Consider the following 15,616-nt stretch of genomic DNA (forward strand, 5'->3'; position numbering starts at 1 on the left):
ACACAATGTATAGCGAGTACATTTGGTACTGCTTGTTTCAAATGCGCTGTGAAACCCTTGTGGCACCCTGTCATTGCTGGCGTACCATCAGTAGCAGCAGACAAAATATTACAAATAGGAATGTCTTTCTCTTGAAAAAACTTATTCATCATATTAAACATATATTCTCCCTTTGTATCTGCTTCCAAGTTTTTAGCAAATAATAATTCTTGACAAACTTTTTCTTCTTTAATATAATTAACAGCTATTTTAGCCTGTTTTTGTTTAGGAGTGTCCCTTATATTTAATACATTGGCTAACATAACTCAAAAGGGGGTGTATATATATATATAATTTAGGACATTACGGGCGAGTGTAGAAGGCAATTATGGCAGAATAAAAAATGTTGAAAAATTATGTACATACCTTGATTTTGGTTTAAAGATGCCTTCTAAATCCAAGCTCTTGTGGAAGGGGGGGGAAGAGAGGGAAAGAACATGGGGATGTACTTGGGACACGGGAAATAAGTTTGGGAACCCGGGTTACAATTAATAATATATATATAAATATATATATATATTATTTTGTTGTGGGGAGAGGGGGGGGGGAAGGAAGGGGAAGGGTATCCTTATGTGGAAACTGGGGCACGGGTTTACAGGGTGTGGACCGTTTCGGTCATCGTCTGACCATCGTCGGAACTTTGTGGGAATGACCCCACAAAGTAGGTCATTCCCACAAAGTTCCGACGATGGTCAGACAGACGATGACCGAAACGGTCCACACCCCGTAAACCCTTGCCCCAGTTTCCACATAAGGATACCCTTCCCCTTCCTTTCCCCCCCCTCTCCCCACAACAAAATAATATATATATATATATTTATATATATATTATTAATTGTAACCCGGGTTCCCAAACTTATCTCCCGTGTCCCAAGTACATCCCCATGTTCTTTCCCTCTCTTTCCCCCCCCCCCCCCTTCCACAAGAGCTTGGATTTAGAAGGCATCTTTAAACCAAAATCAAGGTATGTACATAATTTTTCAACATTTTTTATTCTGCCATAATTGCCTTCTACACTCACCCGTAATGTCCTAAATTATATATATTTACCCCCTTTTGAGTTATGTTAGCCAATGTATTAAATATAAGGGACAATCCTAAACAAAAACAGGCTAAAATAGCCGTTAATTATATTAATAGTGTTTTAGAGGAGTAGCATGGGAATTTCCCAGAAATTATACTTAATTTTTCTTCTTTTATGAATCGTATGTATGATAAGAGTCGTGGTTCATTATTTGGGAGAGTTGATTCATCGAGTTGAATGGAAAATTGGCTTATCTTCAAATAATCGCACAATGATTTTTCAACGTCTTCAGCCATTTCGTCGATTCTTCTTTGCACAATTATTGCTCAAAGGAATTTTCCTTATGATATCTGACGCTGGCTTATGAAGCACAGTGTTTATTATTTCTTTTATTGCCGGCAAGATTAATTCCTCACCAATTGTGTGTATCTTTCCCATTTTTGCGATTAATAATGAAATATTATAAGAAGCTTGTAATCCATCATTATCTTGTTTAGTGGACGACGTAAAAAGTTTTGATATAGTTAGACGTTTAAAATATTTTTCTTCTAGTACTTGAAAATAGGACAAATCTTTATCCTTTTTGTCAGCATGCATTAAAGAAGGCTTCATTGCTTCATTTGAAAATACTTTTTGGCAAATCAAGCATATGGGTAATAATTGGTTCGTAGGAGACTGAATAAAACCATATTTCAAATACTCAATACTGTAGTGTCGACATTTCTTATTATATTCAGACATAATGAAGTAATAAAATTTGTAAAAATATTCACAAAATAAAAGATTTAATTTACACTTTGTATGACTCCACTTATCTATCACACTTTCGACTGATGATTGTTGGCAAAGCACAAAAAATAATGAAACTAATTCCTAAACCACTGGTATTTATTGATTTGAAATCTAGCCCGAATCGACTTGCATGCATTGACTTGTTTGCGATACCATCGTACTCATGCTTTGAACAAGTCACTGCAAGCACCCATGTTCCTGTCAAAACATGTTGAATTGAGTGAATTACCTACGTAATAGTTGACCGACATTCTACTAGTTAAGACTCGTCTGCTGCGTGGATAGACTAAAGCCTGTATGGCACGATCAATTTTTACAATAGCAAAAAATTAATAAATTTTTTAAGTATATAAAAAATAAAAGTTAAAATATCCTGTATGACACGTTCAATTTTTTATTTTGCATGCAAGCGCATTTTGTTCGTCCGACCACGACATTGTCCGAATAATTATAAATAATTAATAAATAAAATACTTACACAAGATATAAACAACAAACCTACAAAACATAACCACAGAAAACAGTATAATAAGTTTTTTGAATAATATTTGCTTTGTTTTTTCCCTCTAGTTAGCAATATAAGTTAGTACTAACTAGGCTAACTAAAATTTACAATTTAATTTCTTTCTTGCCATTATTATTTTTACCCATAATATTAAATTATATAAAATTGGGTTTATTTTTGTACAAATCAATTAGAAAAGTGGTTTTATATATTTTAGATATATTTTGAAATAAAATATAATGAATATGTTTGCTACTGTAAACATAACCTATTATACACACATATATACATGCTCTATTTTCTCATTGACATAGAAAATCGACATCTATTTCTATCTGACATGGTAAATTTTTAAATGATTAAATAATTGAAATAGAAAATTGAAAAAAAATTGATCATGTAAGACGGACATAAGATGAATTAAAATGCAATATTTAAATTTTAAATGATTATCTAATCGCAAAATCACGTAAATAATTAATTTTTAAATATATATTATTAATTTCTTCTATAAAGAGCCACCGACCCCTAGACCACCTGAACGCCCCCAAATGCTTCTGATCCCACTATAGCCCCCTCAACCCTAGAAGGCTTCAGCACCCACTGGGGGAGGGGGGTACCACCCACTTTGGGAACCTATGATCTAAAGGATAGAATTACAAAATAACTCGCTTTCATCAAAATCAAAAATTATGCAGCTTTATCCTTCTGATGATTTCACTTTAAATGACTAATTGAAGGTTTCTGACCAGGGAACATTTAATTGGTGAGCTCTTATTTTCAAGCATTGGAAATAGCATGGCAGTATTGTGAGATGTACGTCAAATCATTCGATGGATGAAGTACCTTTGCATTTACATTACTGCCCAGCTGAGATTTGGTGCAATGGAAAATATAAGTAACCAGAGCATAGGGGAGACGTATTGTATCAGGTGTGGTTATATCGCTCCTGTTTTGTGCTTTCCTCATCTGTCAAGAAAATGGTGTTTCATCATCCTGTTTTAGATTGAATAACACATGCAAGATTTTTGTTAGATGTAAATGAGGAATAGGTCAGTTAAAATAATATATATATATATATATATATATATTTTTTTTTTTATTAAACTTGATAAAATATACATTGGAAGATAGATAACAAAAAAGGACTATTTACATATTATAAGAATGTATATTACAGAGAAAAAAAAGGCTTTTCCTTTTAGATATACAATTGAAATGAGGGAAAAAAGTACATTAGTGGTAGACAGGATGTGTCTTTTCAGTAAGAGTCAATATTACAGTTCAGTGTCACTTTTAGTTATTTTTCAGCTGAAGTGTATTGTCATCGGCAATCCAGAAAAGGGTACTAGTTGGATTCCACTCCTCTATGAATTTTGCGACAGTTCCTGTTTCTTTGTAATAATCAAATTCCAGTGAAAGCCTGCTCTGTAGTTTCTGACATAGGCTATACATGAGGGTTTGTTCCGATTCAGTGATGGATGGGTGCTGGTTATTTCTTGTGCGCTTAAGGTAGAAACTGTAAATGATGGCCTTTTGCGCAGATGAAGAGGAAATTGCATATTCTGTGTTTGTTCTCTTCTGTATGGACTAAATTCCAGTAGTCTTCTTGGCTGTGTGCATAGTTACAGGTGCTAGAGGCTGTATTCAGGGCGTAGGTGATCATCGCTTTGTTTGCAGGACAGGTTAGATATGTGTGTTCCAGGGTGCTTGAAACTTCGCAGAAGACACTGATCCAATTGTCTTAGCTGAAATTTGTGGAGCTTAGTAGGAGTTGGCAAGATGTTATGCCATAGCCTCCACTGTATGTTGGAATCTGGTTTGGCACACCTCGATTTATATGGAAGATCCCACTGAAAACTGGGTGGCATGTGCAGCTTAGAAAATGAGAGGGTTAAGGATGAATATACGAAGGGCAAAGTTGGAGGCACTGATATGAGGAAGTGGTATATTTTCTTGTAGTTGGAGGGAAGAATTGGAAGTGATGATGCAAGATGAAAGGTAGGCTCCCCTCAGTTTCTAGAAGAAATACGGATTCCCTGAGGCATAGCGATATCTGGGAAGGCTTTTATAATAGCAACTTGCATCATTTGATATTGCTTTTCAATTTTGGAGTTTTTTAATGGTAGGCATGTTAGTGTTTTCCATTTTAGCGTCTGGGTCAGGAGGTCCCCCTATGATTCTTATTTCTGCCCAGTTCCATCTAGGGGAAAAGGAAGGGCTGGCCAGTTGTGAGACTTATTATGTCTCTGTTCGAAAACAGTGGTTCTGTTAGTACAGCTGACTCTGTTGATCCTGTCAGTGTGTGTGATGAAGTTCTGTGTTTTTCCACCGCTGTAGAGCATCTCTGTAAAAATGAGGTAGTTTAGGAGGTGGCGGTACAGAACTGGCTATTCGGAGGATTGTTGAAAGTGTAAGTCCTCGGGTGGATCATTTCATGATGTAATCGAAGGTGGTTACATAAGCATGATTGGACTGAAGTGTCTTTAGCAGAAGGATGTGATCTTGTTTTCAAGGGAAATCAGGCCTTGACCTCCCTTATTGAGTGGTTGCAGAGTTCGGAGTATGTTGTCCAGGTTAGTATTGTTCCATAGGAAACGTTTCATTGCCTTTTTAATATGATGGAGAAAGTCTTCAGGGAGTGTTAGTACTTTGAGAGTATGCCATAGCACACTCACAGCCATCTGGTTGATTATTAGGATTCTTCCTCTAAGTGAAGACATTGAACGAATGCTGTTCCATTTTCCTAGCACTTGTTTAAATTGGCTGTGTAGCTGTGTCCAGTTCAGTGCATTATATATTTTGGTGTTGCCAAGGTGTACGCCTAAATATATTTGCCCTTCATTTGACCAGGTACGTTCAATCGGAGAATCAGTTCTGGCTTTCCATCTGCCTGGCCACAAACCAGTGGTTTTTGCAGAGTTTAATTTGGCCCCTGAGGCTTGTGCATATAGTCTGTGTGCTTCATTGGTTACTGTTATTTCTTTGTCATTACGGATTATTACTGTGACGCCATCAGCATATGCTGATAGGGTTATTTTTTGATGTGGCCCTATTATGCTGGTTCGTTTGGAGATGATGGTGTCGTGTACTCTTTTTAAGAAGGGTTCTATGGCTAATGTATATAACTGTCCAGAGAGCGGACATCTATGCTTGATCCCGCTGGAGTGTGGCAAAGTGCTGGTGAACCTGTTGTTAATTTTTAAACAGAAGAGTGTATCTTCGTATAACAATTGCACTGTTTGAATGATGAGATGGCCATAGCCAAATGCCTTTAGGACTTCATAAAAGTATTCCTGCTCTACCCTGTCAAAAGCCTTCTCCTGATCAAGGCTGGTGAGTGCTAGGTCTTCATTTTGGCTGTTTGCAATGTGGATGAGATCTCTTATTAAATGGAGGTTATCATGTATTGTTCTCCCAGGAACAGAATAAGTTGGATGTCGGCCAATAACTTCAGGCAGTGTTGGCTTTAGTCTGTTTGCAATAACTTTGGAAATGATTTTGCAATCTGTATTGATTAGTGAGATTGGATGCCAGTTTCGTATATCTGTGTGGTCTCCTTTCTTTGGTATTAATCGTGCTACTGAGGTCGTGACGGATTCTGGAAGCCCATCGAGGTAGGCTTCTTGCAGTGTTTTAAGGAGAAGTGGTCCGAGTTGATTCCAGAAGATTTGGAAAAACTCTGTTGTGAGACCATCAAGGCCGGGAGATTTATTCTTTGGCAAGGATGTGCGTGCGGTTTTCAGTTCCTCTAGAGTGATTGGGTTTTTCTAAGTGATTCCGATCTGTTGCAGAAATTCTTTTTGTTTCTGTCAGTATTTCGTGAATGGCGTGAAAGGGATGTTCCTGTAGAGCGGTATGCATTCTTGTAGTATTGTAGGATTTCAGAAGTGATTTTACTTGGATCTTCTGTGGTGCTGCCATCTTGAAATCTAATAGCATAGATGCAGTTTGCTGCCTGGTATTTTTTTTCCAAAGAGAGAAAATATTTTGTGGGTGCATCTGAGAAATGTATTTGTGTATGTCGCGATCTAAGTAGGGCACCCTTTGCTGATACTTGTCTTTGCATGGCTTGGAGAGCTGAATTATATTCAGGGCTTTCTTCTGGTAGATACTGCAGCTGTTTTTTGAGTTGCCGGATGTTAATGTTTCTCTGTTGATTCTTCTGTGTCTGTAGATCTGTGTGAAGGATTTTATTCATGATTGGTTCTGTATTCCCCTTCAAGTGAGTGAGGTTAGTTATTAAAGCCTCAGTGTTTGTTATGTATTCTGGATCTTTCAGGAGGGTATTGAAAATCCAATAGGCACTTCCTGGTTTGGATGCTTCCAAAGATAATGAAAGTTGCAGCATAATGAAGCAATGATCTGAGATGTGGGAAGGAATGTGTGAGATGTTTCTAACTAGAGGAACAGTGTGTTTGGAAATGTAGTATCTGTCCAGTCATGCTTGGTAGAGTGGCCTATTAGTTGCTGTGATTGCTGATCTCCATGTGTAGGACTTCTTATCTGGATTTTAATGCTGAAAGACGTCCATGAGTTCATCATTGTTTACCAGTGTTTGAAGTTGGTTTATTAATGAGCTACGATGTTCAGTACATTGAAGTCTGTCTTTTTCTTGGTCAAGAGTGCAGTTAAAGTTTCCAGCTATTATTATATGTTCTTGGTCAATACTAGAAAGATGGTTTTGAATGAAGTCCAAGATTTGTGATGCCAGAACATCCTGCTATGGTATGTAGATATTGAATACATGCAGGGTATTGTTATTGGGTGCTTTTATGTGAGCATGCATGGCATATTCTGGTATATTTGCAATCACTTTAATTTTGTAGGGGGGGAGGATTGATGATGTACACCTAAGCTAACTCCTGCTCCATGGTGTTGTTGGGTTGCAGAGTGATGTAGGTCATAAGGCCACTCTGCCCATTTTCTAGATAAATTGGATGAGGAGTTGATATTTGTTTCTTGGTATTTCTGTACCTGATCAAGGACTAATCTATTGCTTAAAGCAGAGACACATCTGCTTGCATTGAGAGAAAAAAGGCGCAATGACATTATGTTTATGAAAGTTTGATTGTAAGTTTAATTTAATATTGGTCCTGGTATTGTGCTTGTAGCCCATTAATTAGGTAGTAGATTCGCTTGCTCCTGTTTACCTCCGCTCTGCTCTTTTTACATTTCAATTTCGAGTGTAGATCCTGAAGTTGAGATATTAGTTCTGGGATTTTTGTGGTATATTCAAGGGCTATAGTTAATTTGTGAGGAGAGCCTCACGCTTTCTACATGAAAGATGACAGCTGCTTCATGGTTAGGGGACCCTCAGTGTGGGGAAGTTCCCCCCCCCCCCCCCCAGCTTTCTCTTCTTCTAAGTCGTCATGTGGAAGTACAGTTTCCTCATCATCTGGGAACTCTGTTTCTCCTTGGCTGACTGTAGGTGATGAAAGGTCATTTTGAGTAGTTTCTTTTATCAGATGAGGTTTTGAATTAGTTGGAGGCTGGGTTGGTGATTCTGGTTGTTGTTGTGTCTGAGGATTGCTTTTAATTAGTTCATCCTGGTCATCTCTGTTGGGAGGATCCATGTTTTCATGCTGTGAGGCTTCATTATCAGAGTCTTGGATCTCATTACTCGGCAGGCGTTCAAGAGCAACATGAATGTTGTCTTTTCCGGTTTGGGATTTTCTTTGCTCTGAAATTCGTGATGGGGAGAGAATTTTTGGTTTACTTTTTCCTATGCTTTGATTTGATTTTCTTTGTGTACGATGTTGTTCTGTTCAACCGATTTGCTAATCTGGGCTGGGATGTTTGTTGATGAACTGCTGTTGGTAATATAGGGACATTGTTTTCTAATGTGACCTTCTTCATGATAGAAGAAGCACTGTGATGAGGAGGATAAGTAGAAAGTGTAGGTGATTCCATTTATGTCCATGTTGATTAATTTTGGAAGGTTATGTAGTGCATCGTTGTTTGGAGAGTGCATTAATGCCTGTCTTCGAAACCTTTTGACATGGTCAAATTCGGGCTTCTTCGTGGTTGCTGACAATGTGCTTATTTTTCCTGCGACAGAACCATATCTTAATGACATGGATCTGATGAGTTGATGAGGAATTTCAAGGGGGACATTTGATACTGTTACTTTTGTCGTGACCAGTGCTATTGGGGCTGCTTCGAAGTGATTATCGCCGATATCGACGCCTTTTTGCAGTACTGTTTGTGCCCATGAGATGTGGCTGAAATACACCTGCACAGTACCAGCTACGCGGGAAGTGTCAATAATATTTTTTGGCAATCGCCGTCAGATAATCTTCTAATGGGATTTTTTCTTTGGTGGCAAAAATAACAATTCCATTTTCTCGGGAAATGACGTTGGTAACAGCAGTAGTTATTTTTGCATTAATCGGTTTACTGCTGACTGATGTGGCATTCGTGTGTGAGATCAGTGTTTTGGGAGACGATAGGATATTTCCATTTGCGATATTAGCATAAGATTTGAAATTTACTAACCTGTTTTCTATGTCCATAGCTCAGGTGAACTTTGCTCTTCCTTCCGGTTCCGAAGTCTTTGCTTTTCTGAATCTGTGGTATTGCAAGAATGTGCGGTTGCCTTGGCAGGTAATCCTTCACTGGCTATAGCTGCAGGTGAGGAGTGCAGGTGGCGAAGAAGGAATTATGGCATTGAAATTGAAGATATATAGGAACTCATATATATAGATTAAGGATTTTTTTAAATTAAAAACCAAACTAAATTTCTTTAAATGATAAAATATTTGTCTGTTGATAGTTTTTTAACATAGAAAATGCTTAAAATTTTTTAAAATCTCACTGTCATAGAAGTCCATCAGTCCCAAACACTATCTTATAGAAAAAGTGTAGTATATAATTTAATTTGCAATTAAATGTAGCCTAGAATTTCTTAATATTATTCATTTTTATTACTTTATACATCTAAATCATAAAATTAAATTTTTTTAGCAGATTTGTATCAGTTACCAAACAAAGTTATTAAAAAAAAAAAAGGATTCAAAGCACGAAAAGGATGGAGAAAAGCACAAGGAGGACGACTGGCATATAATGTCTCTGAATGGGTATGATAGTTAATCCCTACCTTACTCTAAGTTATGTATTATTTGGAGAGTGATATTGTAAGATCTCAGTTTATTATTGTAATAAACAAGTTCATCAGAATAAGTTTATTTATTTAGCATATGGGGAAATACAAGAAATTATTGAGCAAAACTATATGCAGCTTGACAGTTCACTTAACCAGTCGATGACACTGTCTGAGAATAAATGCAAGTTCCTGAGGTCTCCAGGAAAGGAGTGTATGGAGCACTCATCAGTGATACGATGCATAATCTGCACAGCACCACATACACAAAATGGTGACTTTGAAATTCCCCACAGATGTAATAAGTGGGCACAAGCAGCCTTGTCCAGTCCTAAATCTGTTTAGCTGACTCCAGAGGTGTTGAGGTAGATTGATTGGATCTGTGATGAGATATTTGTTTGTAGTTCATTCCAAAGTCTTCTCCACCAGTCCTGCTGGTAATTCCACAAGTCATATGGGAGATCTGGAGGCAAGGCGACATGCAGGAGGTGAAGAGATATCTTGATGAATAGAAAGATACATGTTATTTCTGATTTTCTTTATTTCTTTGATAACTTCTTCTCTTCTGAAGCATGGAGGAGTGATGTGGGCAGGGGCGTGCCAGTAGTGTCCAGCACCTGTGTTCAAAACTTTGTTGGCACCCCCCCCCCCCCCCCCAACTCCAATAAAAAAAAACGTTTTTTTTTTAAAAGTATTTCCTCCTCTTTGGCACCTTTACTATCCTGGTGCCTGTGTGCATCACACACATTGCACATATGACCAGCACGCCCCTGGATGTGGGAAAGAACTGGTAACTATGAGAGAGGAGTAGATCATAGGGTACCAGAGATTGTTCTCACTGTTATGTTAATATGTGCCCACAAGAGTCATGTGGTGACTTTGGCTCCAAACTGGCAAACAGTACTGCAACAGGAAAGACTAAATAGAGCCAGGGCTGCTGTTCTAAGAGTGGAGGATTTACAACTCCAAGTTGTGCCTGTCGGCTTGTTTATGATATTGTTCGTGGCAGATATCTTCAACTTCCAAATGTTTCTGGCAAGTTAGACTATGGAGTGTGACACCAAGGGTTACTTTCATGGATTAGAGTCCTGTTGCAGAAGTTTATTTTTAGTTTTCTATGACCCTCGTGGCTATTTAGGTGGAAAGCAGAAACAAAGTTTTGCTGGGATTAGAAGATGGTAACCGGTGTTCAAAGCAATTTTGTAATGAGCTCAGATCTTTGTTCAGTGTTTTCTCAAGGCATTGGAAGGTACTGCCTTGGGTAGCGATAGCTATGTCATCAGTGTAGATAAAGTTTCAACTAGCTGTTGGAGGGATATTGCTTGTGTACTGGTTGAATAAAGCTGGGACAGATCATTGTGGCAGTCCATCCTATTGGTAAATGTTCTGCTTTTGTGTGAATTCAGATGAATCTTTATTTTCCTATTAGAGAACATTTGTTCTAGTAATTGTAGTATTTTTTGGCAGTTAATTATTTTAGCTGCTTTGTCCAGTAAATCTTTCTTCCATACTGTGTCATCAGAATAAGTGATGATCAAGATAAGTTATTCTGGTTGTCATTATGAAGTTGTTGTTTTTTAATTTTTATTTTTATTGATCCTAGACACAAGAGGTCAAGAGACCTATAAGCACCTCATTGCTGTGCGTGTGGGGTGTAAATGAAGACTGAAATAGAAGTTTATTGTTGGTGTTTTTTTTTTTTTTTTTTTTTTTTAAGAGTTGTAATTGTTTGGGAATTCTTCATGAGGAAGGCTGTTCCAGAGGACAGAGGTAGACTGAATAAAAGAGGAAGAGGAGAGGCAGGTTTGGTGCATTTGCAGTTGCACAGTAAAGGGATGCTGGCCAGCTGCTGCTCTTGTATTAACAGGTGCAACTGAAAGTTAAGGAATAATAGATGCAAATTCACTGGAGCAGTGGCCATGGAAGTACCTGTAGAATAGACACAGTGCTAAAACACTGCATCTATGAGATAGAGATTGGAGTTAATCAGTAAGAGAGGGTTCATTAGTGAGCCTAATTGTTTGCCTCTGAACAGGCACCAAGGATTTTAAGGGAAGTTTTAGATGCACCACCCCAAACATGTAAGCAGTATTCTAAGCATGGGCAGATTTGGGATTTGTATATAGTAGGGACTTGCTTGGGTGTAAAATATCCTTTTGAACAAAAGAGATATACCTAGTTTCTTGAATGCTGAGGAGGCCATTGTTGTGATGTGTTTATTACTGGAGAGACTAGAGGTAAACATTACCCCAAGCAGAGAGATCTGATCTTGTCTGGTGATTTGTGTGTGACTGAGGGTAAGTGAACTGAGATCTCTTTTGCAAGAGAAAAGACAAGACTGTTTTGGTGACATTGAATATGACAAGATCGTCCTTGCCCTCCATTGAAGGATAGTATGAAGATCAATGTGTAAAGCACTGGTTGTAGATGATCTTGTAGCCTGGGATGTCAGAGTACTGCATGGTTTGTCAAATGAGTAGGATTAGTGGTGATTGTGAAACGACAGAGCCTTGAGACACTTTGGCATTGATGGCGAAGCTTGAAGAAGGGAGCCATATACCATGACTCGCAGAGATTGACCTGAGAGAAAGCCAGCTACCCAATTACAGAGGGTCGCAGGGAGACCAAACAATGGCAATTTGTTGAGCAGGCTGTGATGCCAATTCTTGTAGAAAGGCTTATACGTTGGCTGCACATGATTATTAAATAACTTAAGGAATTCACAACATATACTGGAATATAAATTAAAATAAACTTTAATATATACTTCCTATATTTCGGCAATGTCACGTTGCCATCTTCATGGGAACATAAGACTAAGACACGTGCACGCAGGCACTAAAAGAGCAAATGAAGTCGAAGAGAGGATACTGCTGTTTTTGCTAAAGTCTTGATGGTGTCCCCCCCCCCCCCCAGCAGGCTATATTAGGTATTCTTGGCCGTTGGGCTGAAGTTCTCATGGTGTACGTCTCCCAAATTTGGGGCAGTCTCATGCATCCACATTTGTTGAGGTTTGGCATGTTTTTTTAGGACTGAGGCTGATTCTATGAATAGTCTTTCAAATTTAAACTTGCTGCGGTGTATTACTGTGGCTTTCTTCCAACATATTCTGTGGCATGTATTCAGAGCATGGTCTGCAAGCCCAGAGTGACTGTATTCATGAAACCGGATGTAGTCTTTGTGTTCCGAAATTCTGATATTTGCTGTCCTGCCTGTTTGGCCAAAGTAGGACAGCTTACAGCTGCAAGGGATCTGGTGTATACCTGGTCCCTTGTATTTACCTCATTTGCTGTTTTAGTGCCTGCGTGCACGTGTCTTAGTCTTATGTTCCCATGAAGATGGCAACGTGACATTGCCGAAATATAGGAAGTATATATATTAAAGTTTATTTTAATTTATATTCCAGTATACGTTGTGACTTAAGTTATTTAATAATCAGGCTGTGATGCCGCACCCAGTCGAAGGCTTCGGAAATGTCAAAGTTGACAGCACAAGTTTCTCAGATCTTTCCTTGACACATGTCCATGTTAGGTGATGTAAACTACAAGGTCAGCTGTGGATCTTGAATGGTGAAATCTGTACTGGTGGCTGCTGATTAATTGGTGGGCCTCTAAGTAGTGGAGGAGTTGGCAGTTGGTTGGTATTTGATGGTTGACTTCTATCACCTTTTTTTGGAAGAGGATAGATATCAGATTGCTTCCATGCATTGGGATAAGTACTAGATGTATATGAGGTGTGGCTATTAAATAACCAGACAAGGTGCACTGTGAATCGTGTACTCGCAGCAGTGGGATGTTTGCACTGACCTTGAAGATTCTAGAAGCAGTTGAAATAAGCATTGTTCGCTGTCACTCGTAGTGAGTCTGTAGGCAGTTATAAAAGAAACACGTCTGAAGTCGCTTTGTCGGAATAATGTCTAACGTTAAACTTGAGCAGCGCATTAATCTCAAATTCCTTGTGAAATTGAAGAAATCACTGACCGAGTGTTTGAAACAGTTGCAGTAGGTGTGCAGTGATAATGTAATGTCGCGTGTGCAACATATTTGAATAGCACAAACGCTTTGCTGAAGGTCAAGAAAACGTTGAAGATGATGAACATCTGGGCCACCCTGTCATGGCAGCAACCAAGCAAAACATTGCGAAAATTAATGAAATTGTCTGTGATTCTGCAGTTGAAATAAGCATCGCTCACTGTCACTCGTAGTTAGTCTGTAGGCAGTTATAAAAGAAACACGTCTGAAGTCGCTTTGCCGGAATAATGTCTAACGTTAAACTTGAGCAGCGCATTAATCTCAAATTCCTTGTGAAATTGAAGAAATCGCTGACCGAGCGTTTGAAACTGTTGCAGGAAGTGTACGGTGATAATGTAATGTCATGTGTATAAATGTTTGAATAGCACAACTGCTTTTCTGAAGGTCGAGAAAACGTGATGATGAAGACCGGGTCGCCCTGTCATGGCAGCAACCAAACAAAACATTGCGAAAATTAATGAATTTTCTGCAACGATTGCTGATTAAGCATTCAGATGAATGATAGCAGACATGGTGGACATTGATAAGAAGACTGTATGACAAATTTTGCACGAGATTCAACATGAACAAAGTCTGCGCCAAAATGGTTCCGAAAAACTTGTGTTGGATTCCAGTATAGTAGGAGCAATTTTCCTCACCATCTATGCAGGAATTTAAAATTAGTAGTAGCAATTTGCTTATGTGGAATTTCTTATTACAGTATGTTCAATTTATTTCCCACCAGGTGCTGAGTTAAATAAAATTGATCTTGATACTCTTATCTTGCAACTCCCTGAGCCCATACTTCTTATGGGTGACTTTAATTTGCACAACACTCTGGGATAGTGCGACCACAAATATGGAATTGTATTATTGAACAAATCCTTGACAATAATGATCTCTCCACTTTTGAATAATAGACTTAATACTTTCTTCCATATGCTTCCTCATTCATATTCTGCAGTAGATCTTACAATCTACTCTTCTTCCATTTTTCCACTGCTCACAAGGGATGTCAAAGAGAACCATATACGAAAGAAATGATTTGCCTGTTATTTACATAATGCCTCTCCAGGAACCATGTTCTCCTACATGGATATCCATATGGAAATCTGACCAGGCTTATTGGAATACTTTTTCCCATCTTGCAAAATTTTAATGCAGATACAGTCAATCAAACACTTAGTATCAATGAAGCTACTAAGTATGTAATGCATTGTCCAGGTAGCAGCAGCAGCAGCCTTGGTTGCAAAAACATCATCTCAATTTCCACTCTTTCTCAAAACTTGGATGCAACTCAGAATGCCAGGCAGCCAAAAAAAATCAAGACAAAACATGGGGTATATTTCAGAGATATCCCACCACATCAAATCTAATAGCTTTTAAACATGCTCAGGTCAGAGCTGGTTATGTGAGACTCCAGAGTCAAAAACAATCTTAGATCCAATTTACATCCTTGATTAATAAAACAGCCAGTGCAAAAATAATCTGTAAAAATCTGTAAAATGAAAAATAGATACAGAATGTATCATTTATCTGCCTTGCAATATAATGGATGTGTTGATCCTAAAGCTATTGCAGCTTCCTTTCCAACTGAATTTTTAATAAAGAGAAACAGCTGCTAAATTTTTCTACCAGTGGGTAGAAACAATCAGCCATTTGTTAAGGAGTGCAGAACTAAAAGCTCTTTTATTGTCTCACTCCCAGCCAGCCTGGTTGGCCAAGTGGTTAACATACCTGCTCTCCAACATGGACTGTGGGTTCAAATCCCACCATGGGCGTGAATGTTTGTGATTGTCTTTGGTTGGGAGATGAATATCATCTTCTGGTGTGAAATCATCTCCCCGCTCATTGGAGGCCTAAAGTGGCTCGAAAAAGTTCCACGTTTGGTCTCTAGAGCAGGGCTTCTGGACTATGCAAAAAATAAATAAAATATACAAATATATAAGATAAATATAAAATTGATAAATAATGTAAAAAAAAAAATCCTCATAATGTTTTGCAGGTGGAACAACATAAAAAACATGCAGTAGATTCTGATGACATCCATTGTGAAATGATAAAAATCATCTTCCATAATCTTCTATGGATCTCCTTCTCTTAACATCCAGCAGAATATTAGAGAAAAAGACTTTTTAGATTCT

The 15,616-nt window shown here is 38.2% G+C and overlaps 1 protein-coding gene across 12 annotated transcripts in view; it reads left to right on the forward strand.

Moving 5' to 3' along the window:
- The window catches only part of LOC150105365 (uncharacterized), a 521,942-nt gene that overhangs the window by 480,554 nt on the left and 25,772 nt on the right, over nt 1-15,616 (forward strand). For 11 of the 12 annotated variants that reach the window (XM_090394098.1, XM_090394099.1, XM_090394097.1 and 8 more), the window contains one exon: nt 9,327-9,439. In XM_090394098.1, the coding sequence (XP_090250224.1) occupies nt 9,327-9,439 (113 nt within the window). The remainder of the gene's footprint in view (nt 1-9,326; nt 9,440-15,616) is intronic. The other variant, XM_090394106.1, reaches the window with a different exon arrangement.

Source organism: Typopeltis vanoorti, chromosome 6 (assembly GCF_054136105.1).
Source record: "Typopeltis vanoorti isolate ZY-2024b chromosome 6, IOZ_Tvanoo_1.0, whole genome shotgun sequence".
Classification (NCBI taxonomy): domain Eukaryota; kingdom Metazoa; phylum Arthropoda; class Arachnida; order Uropygi; family Thelyphonidae; genus Typopeltis; species Typopeltis vanoorti.